This window comes from Equus asinus, chromosome 20 (genome assembly GCF_041296235.1).
Source record: "Equus asinus isolate D_3611 breed Donkey chromosome 20, EquAss-T2T_v2, whole genome shotgun sequence".
In the NCBI taxonomy this organism is placed as follows: Eukaryota; Metazoa; Chordata; class Mammalia; order Perissodactyla; family Equidae; genus Equus; species Equus asinus.
In genome coordinates, this window is record NC_091809.1 from 98,239,330 (window position 1) to 98,246,140 (window position 6,811).

The window sequence follows — 6,811 nt, forward strand, 5'->3', positions numbered from 1 at the left end:
GACATATGCCTACTAATCACAACACTCCTTCACGACGGGTCCCCATTTCAAAGATGAGTACATTCAAGCGCTGAGAAGTTACTTGTTCATGATCCTACCGCCTGGAACTGGTGCAGCTGGAAATGGGTTCAGGTCTGACAAAGTTCTTGTCCCCACCTCCATCTCTTGCTTGCCAAGAGTCCCGCTCCTCTGTGGGTGATTCCACCTGCCTAAATCAGACACCCTTCTGCGGCCCAGAATCAACCCCATTGCGCATTAACCCTCCAAATCTCACAGGCACGGGGGTTTAGGATCAGACTGTGGGAGGTAGGAATCCCTACAGCCCTGGAAGCTGCCAGCGGACCTGAACCGGCGAAATTTACAGTGATGACAAGCTGCCCTCAAATTCCTGCTCACTTTATGGGTGTTTGTCCTTGGTCACCACCCCTCCCCCTTTCATCAAAGACCTCAATGCAAATACAAGTGGGATGGTCCTGTTGGTTGCTCCAGGTTCTGGACGCAAGTGGTGACGCAATCAGTCGGGGCACAGCATCCTTCCCCTCATTGGCTGCCTCGAATTCCTGGACCAGCCCAGACCCAGAGCAGCGGGAATAAGAGCAGCCGCTGGTGCTGGGAGGCGTGGGAGCCTGCTGGGCTCCGAAGTCACTGACGCTTCCATAGTGCCATCCCCTGACGTCGACGCTGCTGCCGCTGCCACCATCTCTGCTCCAACCTACCTATTACCTGCTGCCAGGTGAGCCTCGAGATTCCTGCTTAGCTGTATGGCTCTATTTCTCTCTCCCTCTGTCTTCATTAGTCTTTCTCGTGGCTGATCTTCTTGCCTGTCTCAGAGTCTTTGTCCACTGTTGTCTGGATCTCTTCTTCACAGAATCGCTATTAGTCCCCGATTCATTTCAGGCTCCTGCCCCAGGTAACACTGGACAGTCTCACTTCGGGGACTCCCTGCTTTACTCTTCTTGCGCTGAGGTGGGCTTCAGTCTCAGTCTCTTGCTGCACATGCTTAGGCCAATCTCGGGATGCTTTAGCTCCACAGGCACCGCGCGCGGAGCAGGAGGCAGGAGGAGCTTTCTGCAAACTGTGTGCTCACGCATCGCACCCGGTTCCTAATGGTCCCCGGGAAATCAGTTAGCAACCTGGACCAGCGCAAGTGGGTGGCAACCAGGCACAATGACTGAAGGACAGGCAGCCATTAAACGCAAGCCCCTTGTGAGTTCTGGGAGCTTATTTCCCCAGTTTAAGTCCTGGCTCCCAATTTAATGCTCTTCTAAGCTTGGTTTTTACAGGGAACTCTAAGAACGTGCCCAGCTGCTAAGAGTAGAATTTGGTCTTCAGTTTCTCGGAGATTCCAACCTCAGAGATATTCCCTCTCTATCTGTTCCCCTAACACACACCCCTCCAGGTGTGAGTAAAAACCCCACACAGGGAGGACAGCTCTGGGTTGCATTATGGGTGCAGCTGTGGTGACAGGGTGCTCTAAGACTGTCCTTGATGGCCAACAGGTGTAGCGAGACTGTGTGGGGTGGTAGGGAGGGGGCTATGGACTGTGACCTCCTCACCCAGGGGTCCTGCTAGGATTGTTTCTCCAGCTTTCCTATACCATTCATGCTGTGGGCTCACTGGATCTTCCAGCAGTTCACTTCGCTGGTGAGGAAACAAGTGTCAAGGGATGTGACATGACCAGCTTGAAGCCATGAAGCCAGGGAGTTAGAGGCAGAGGCAGGACCAGAGCCCAGGTCTGTGGGCTCACAGAACTTCCGACTACTGTAGGTGGTGATGTCATTCCTCCCTTGCAGAGAGGGGTCATAGGGCTCTGGAAATTCTCCCCTTTCCTGCCTCTCAGCATCTTGGTCCTGTACCAGGCGTGCATCCTCCAGGTAGTGCCATTCAGGTAAGACAGCCCTGCCAGAGCACACTTTCCTCCCACTTCCCTAGGGATCAAACAATTTCATGCTCCGAATGTTTAACAACCAGCTCTCGGGGGAAAATGTATGTATATAAACCTGCATAGAAGTTTATTATAAACTTTTTAAGATATAAAGATGTGTAATACATAACTTACAAATAGAGATAAGATATACAATATGCTTTACTGTAAATTTCATATGCTTCATTGAGCCTCACATAATGCCTTTATTGCTATTTGCCAAATATTTGTATCTGTAGCAAATCTATTTATCTAAATCAACCATAATTTGAGAAATATATCCTAATATGCCTACTTTGCCAATAAATTTATTATTAAAGCTGACATGTGATCTATTAAGCTGATTTCTCACCCTGATACAATTTCTACTTTTTAAACTTAAACTTTGTAAGATTCAAACTAATTGCAAGTTTTATCATTAATTTTTAATAATGGCGATATTTAACACTAAGCTCATAAAATTCCTGAAAATCTAACCATCAGTTTTCACAAGCCCGTATGATCCAGTTTTAGCAAACCACTTCTTCAAGGCCACCCCAGAGCCGGGCTCCTGGTGAAGGAACATTTTGGAAGGACACTGGCCTCATGCCCTGTGCACTGGGAGTTGTGTGGCCACATCCTCAAGAGAAGGTGCAGAAACCAGGAAGCCTGGCTGCTTCTCCCGGGGAGGGGGCAGGCGGGGGCTCTGAGCCTGTACTGGGTTTGCCTCCCCTCCCCAGGTCTGCCTTGGAGAGCCTCCCAGATCCTGCTGTACTCCCTGAGGAGGAATCGCGACTCCTACTGGCTGCGCTGGTGAAGGACTATGTACGGATGAAGGTCAGGGCGCTGGAGCAGGAGACAGAGGGCGCCAGGTGAGGCTCCCCACCCACCCAGCACAGGGCACCCCCTCCCTCCTGTCAGGCCCAAGAAGGAGGAGAGAACCCATCTGGACATGAGGCCAGCAGGCTGTCAGTTCACCCCGACCTGGGGCCCCGCTGTTCTCAGGCTCCACTGAAGACAGGTCAGGTGGAGAGACTGTGGCTAGACCACATGTAAAAAGATCCATTTCTGAAAGCGGTTGGGGACGGTGTGGAATCCCTCTCTCTGGACACTGGTCTGGCATTACTGAGGAGACTTCCCAGCCCTGCAGGAGTTAGGAATGGTAAGTGTGACGCCAGAAGATGGACCCTATATATCTCAGAGATTCTGGAAATTTGGCTCCACCTTGTTAACCTGCATATGATATTCTCTCTCACCTGCAAGGTGCCTTCATTGCACATTTGCAAGGTGAAGCCAAAGGCCTTGCAGAGGGTGGGCTCAGGTAGAGCAGTGTTGGAGGTAGGTTTGGGGTCTTTGGATGTGTAGGATCCATGTAGATGTGCATATCATCAAGGACCAGACACCCTTCCCGGCCCCACCTCTCCGTGCACCCTGAGCTTGGAGACACATCCGTCCCTGGTCTGGCCCCAGCACTGCCCGGACAGAGGCACATGTTGCACCTGCATCCCCCTGAGACCCTCACTGCAGAGCATGAAGGACTGAGCAGCATGTGGAATGCTAGACAAGGTCCCAGCTTCTCCACCACAGCCCTTCCCCACTGCGCCTGCTCTGGCTCAGTGAACCTCTGTGTTCTCCTAATGGACGAGGTGTGCGCTGCCCTGCCTGCCCCTCATGCCTGGCTCCAAGTGACTCCTACTCTAACGTTCTGTGTGACAGCCACAGGAGCAGAGCCAGTGCATGGTACCACCTGGCATGTGTTTTCCCTGCAGCCTGGACAGCCCCAGAGCTAAGCGGTGCAGTAATCTGAGTACCTGTGTGCTGGGCACATACCCGCAGGACCTCAACAAGTCTCATGTTTCCATAAACTACAATTTGGGTTGGAATGTGGGGCAAGAAAAGGGTCATGGTCAGAGGCTTGGAGGGAGACCATGGCCCTCCCATTGGCACGTCCCATGATGCCTACTAAGCCCCTCCCTCTCCTTTCTAATTCTCTTTCTTGCTTCCTTCCTATAACTTGATGTGTATGGATCTCTCTGCTTGTTCTTCGGGCTGGTATCAGTGGCTTTCTTTGTGGCAGTCGATGTCTGGAAGTTCAGATGGGAGGAGAGAGAGAGCAGGACCTACAGACCAGAAGAGAATCACCCAGGAAGAGATCAGAGAGAGAGAGGGCAGCCCTGTGAGTCCCTGAGAATTTCATAGCAGAGCTTCTCACTCCAGCTTGTGAATGTGCTTGTCATTGGAGAATTAAGGTATATTTCTAAAAAGACCGAATTGTGGTGGTTATTCTGTGGCCCAGATCCCAGCTTCATGGATTCAGGGACACCTGTCTTAGAAGTAGCCTTAGCTCCAGGTAGCTGGACTCAGGGCATGCTGGGTGGTCCCTGTGACCAACCTCAAGAAGCAAGAACAGGAGCCCTGAGGAGTAGGTAAGCACCTCCATGATGTGATGCTGCCAACTCTCCTCCTCTTCCAGTTAAGGCAGGGGAATTTTCCTTTTCCTAAGAAGGACTACTTGGTACCTGAGAATGGTATGTAGCTTCTAGACAGTCCTTAAGAATGGGCTTGGGTGCGGCCCCGTAATTCTCTCCAGTCTCGTAAACCTGTTTGATTTATTTATACAGGAGAGATTGACTGTTACAGCTCTGTGTCCCATGGACAGTTACCTAGAGCCACCACTGGGTTTTCTGACACCTCTGGGAATGTCTATGGAGAGTGATCATGGCATTTTCCCTAATGGCCTATGATTTTCTGCTGTGATAACTGTGTTTAGGAGAAAATTCTTAAGATTCATTGGTGCCTCTCAGAGCAGTAATTTGACCATGAAGGTCCCATGGGGCAGGATCCTGCCCCTAGCCTCTTACTGACAGGCTTCTTTTTCTCCTTCCTGCAAATCAGAGTCCCTGCCCAGAAGGGATCCTGCAACACTGCCACCTGTGTGACCCAATGGCTGGCAGGCTTGCTGAGCAGTTCTGGGGGTGGGGTGAAGAGCAACTTCGTGCCCACCGATGTGGGTTCCAAAGCCTTTGGCCGTCACTGCAGGGATCTTCAGGCCTGAGCAGCAAAATGACTCCAGGAAGAAGGTGACTGTCTTTGTACTGTTGGATGGGAGGATGGATGGCCGGGTACTGCTGGGGTGCTGTCCACACTCTAACCCTCCCTGGGCCCAAAGGGATAACAAATCCACAGGGGAAGGTGCCCACTCTGGTGTCTGGAGAAAGAACAGAGAGTCCCAATAACTGAAACCCCTAGAATTTGGTTTCATTTCTCTCTGTTTACCAGTGTCCCCCTGTGACACTGAGATCATCTGCCAGGAAATATAGATTTTATTTATTTAAAACACTGTTCCTTGCAGTTATAATTGTGATTATTCTAGCATTCAGTTTGAAAGGCAATGACACTATCCTTTTGAAGTATACACTACAATGTCACATACATCTGAATTCAGAGCATACACGTGGGTCCAAGTACTGTGTTTGCCCTCTACTAGCTATACGACCGTGGAACAGGCACTCTCTCTGAGTCTCAGTTTCCCCATCTGGAAATTGAAGGCAAAAATAGTATCTACCTGCTAGCATTAATATAAACAGTAAATGAGATAATACATGACAAGAGGCTCACAATTAATAAGTAACTAAATTCTACCTGGTGTTTTTTCTTCCTAGATCACCATGAAGCCGAATTCTACTTCTTTTAATTTATCATGAAAGCAACTTGTAGGAAAGGGAGCATGAAAGACACCCCTAATGCATGCTCCTTAATACTAAAGTAACTCTTTGTGGTTTGAAATAAACTAAGGCTAAATGCAGAATAAAAGCATTGCACTTACCTAGTATGTATCTTTTTTATGTTGGATTTCTATTCAATAAATATGACAGCATGTCTCATGGCTTATCTGATAGCCAATCTGGGCCCCATCAGCCAACATGTGTATGTTGGCAGGCCAACTAAACCTTAGGAGGACATGAAATCACTCTCTTGTGGATAAATGGGACACACGGTAATGCTGTGCATTGATGGAACTCTTTGCTTGAAGAATATTACCATTTTCGAACTTCATCAACATTAAAAATGTATTTTCGATGCACTGAAAAGGAGCCCCTGCTGCTCTTTACGCTGTTTTTTCCCGGGAGAGCTTCAGGGACCTGTGAACACTTTGTTGACCAGGCTGACTCAAATGAGGCAAAGGCAGCATGCTTGGTCTGTTCAAGGTCCTGCAATAAGTTTAACAGAGGCATGCACACATTTAACAAATACTGAGTGTCTGCTATATGCTTGACACTATTTGAGGCACTGAGAGTACAGCAATGAGCAGAACAGACAAAACTCCCTGCATTCATAGAGATGATATGCTAAGTGGAAGAGACTGAGGACACATGCTGTGGAGTCAGAGATGCTCAGTATTGGAAGGAATCTGGGATGTCACAGTTCTGATGCCTCATTTGAGGTAGGAATTTCCCAGCATCAACTTCCCTATATGCTGCTGGGGCTGTCAGTGACAAGCTGGTGACTGTAAATCCCAGGGTGACTGGCAGCCAGTTGCACTGGTGGATGGTCAGTTAAGTGGGGTTATTTAATTAGAAAAGTCATCTCCTTCTACTTACTGACTCGTTATTTCCTCAGGAGCACATAGAATTATGACCCTTGCTCCCATAGAGTCTGTACTCAACCTGTGCTGTAAAAGGTAGATCAGACCACATCTCCCTTATGTGCAAAATACTCCATTGAGTCCTCATCTCACGGAATACACACCTGGGGCACTGTGATGGATTACAAGTTCATCTTCCCTTCCTCTTCTCTCACCACCATCCCCCTTACCTGCTGGACTCATGTCCTACTACTTTCTCATGCACTGGCATTCTTACTATCTCTCAACCTGCCTCCCCAGCATCAGCTCCCCGAAGTGTTTGC

At 49.1% G+C, this 6,811-nt stretch overlaps 1 protein-coding gene across 1 annotated transcript; it reads left to right on the forward strand.

Annotated features, from left to right (window-relative positions):
* Positions 1-673: 673 nt before the first annotated feature.
* LOC106830424 (calcitonin gene-related peptide 1-like) lies at positions 674-5,728 on the forward strand (the record flags this gene model as incomplete). The annotated part of the gene is made up of 7 exons (XM_070491526.1): positions 674-733; positions 1,794-1,888; positions 2,432-2,554; positions 2,644-2,775; positions 3,963-4,079; positions 4,799-4,983; positions 5,566-5,728. Coding segments are annotated over 6 exons (687 nt in total), but the record flags the coding sequence as incomplete, so codon positions are not given.
* Positions 5,729-6,811: the final 1,083 nt, after the last annotated feature.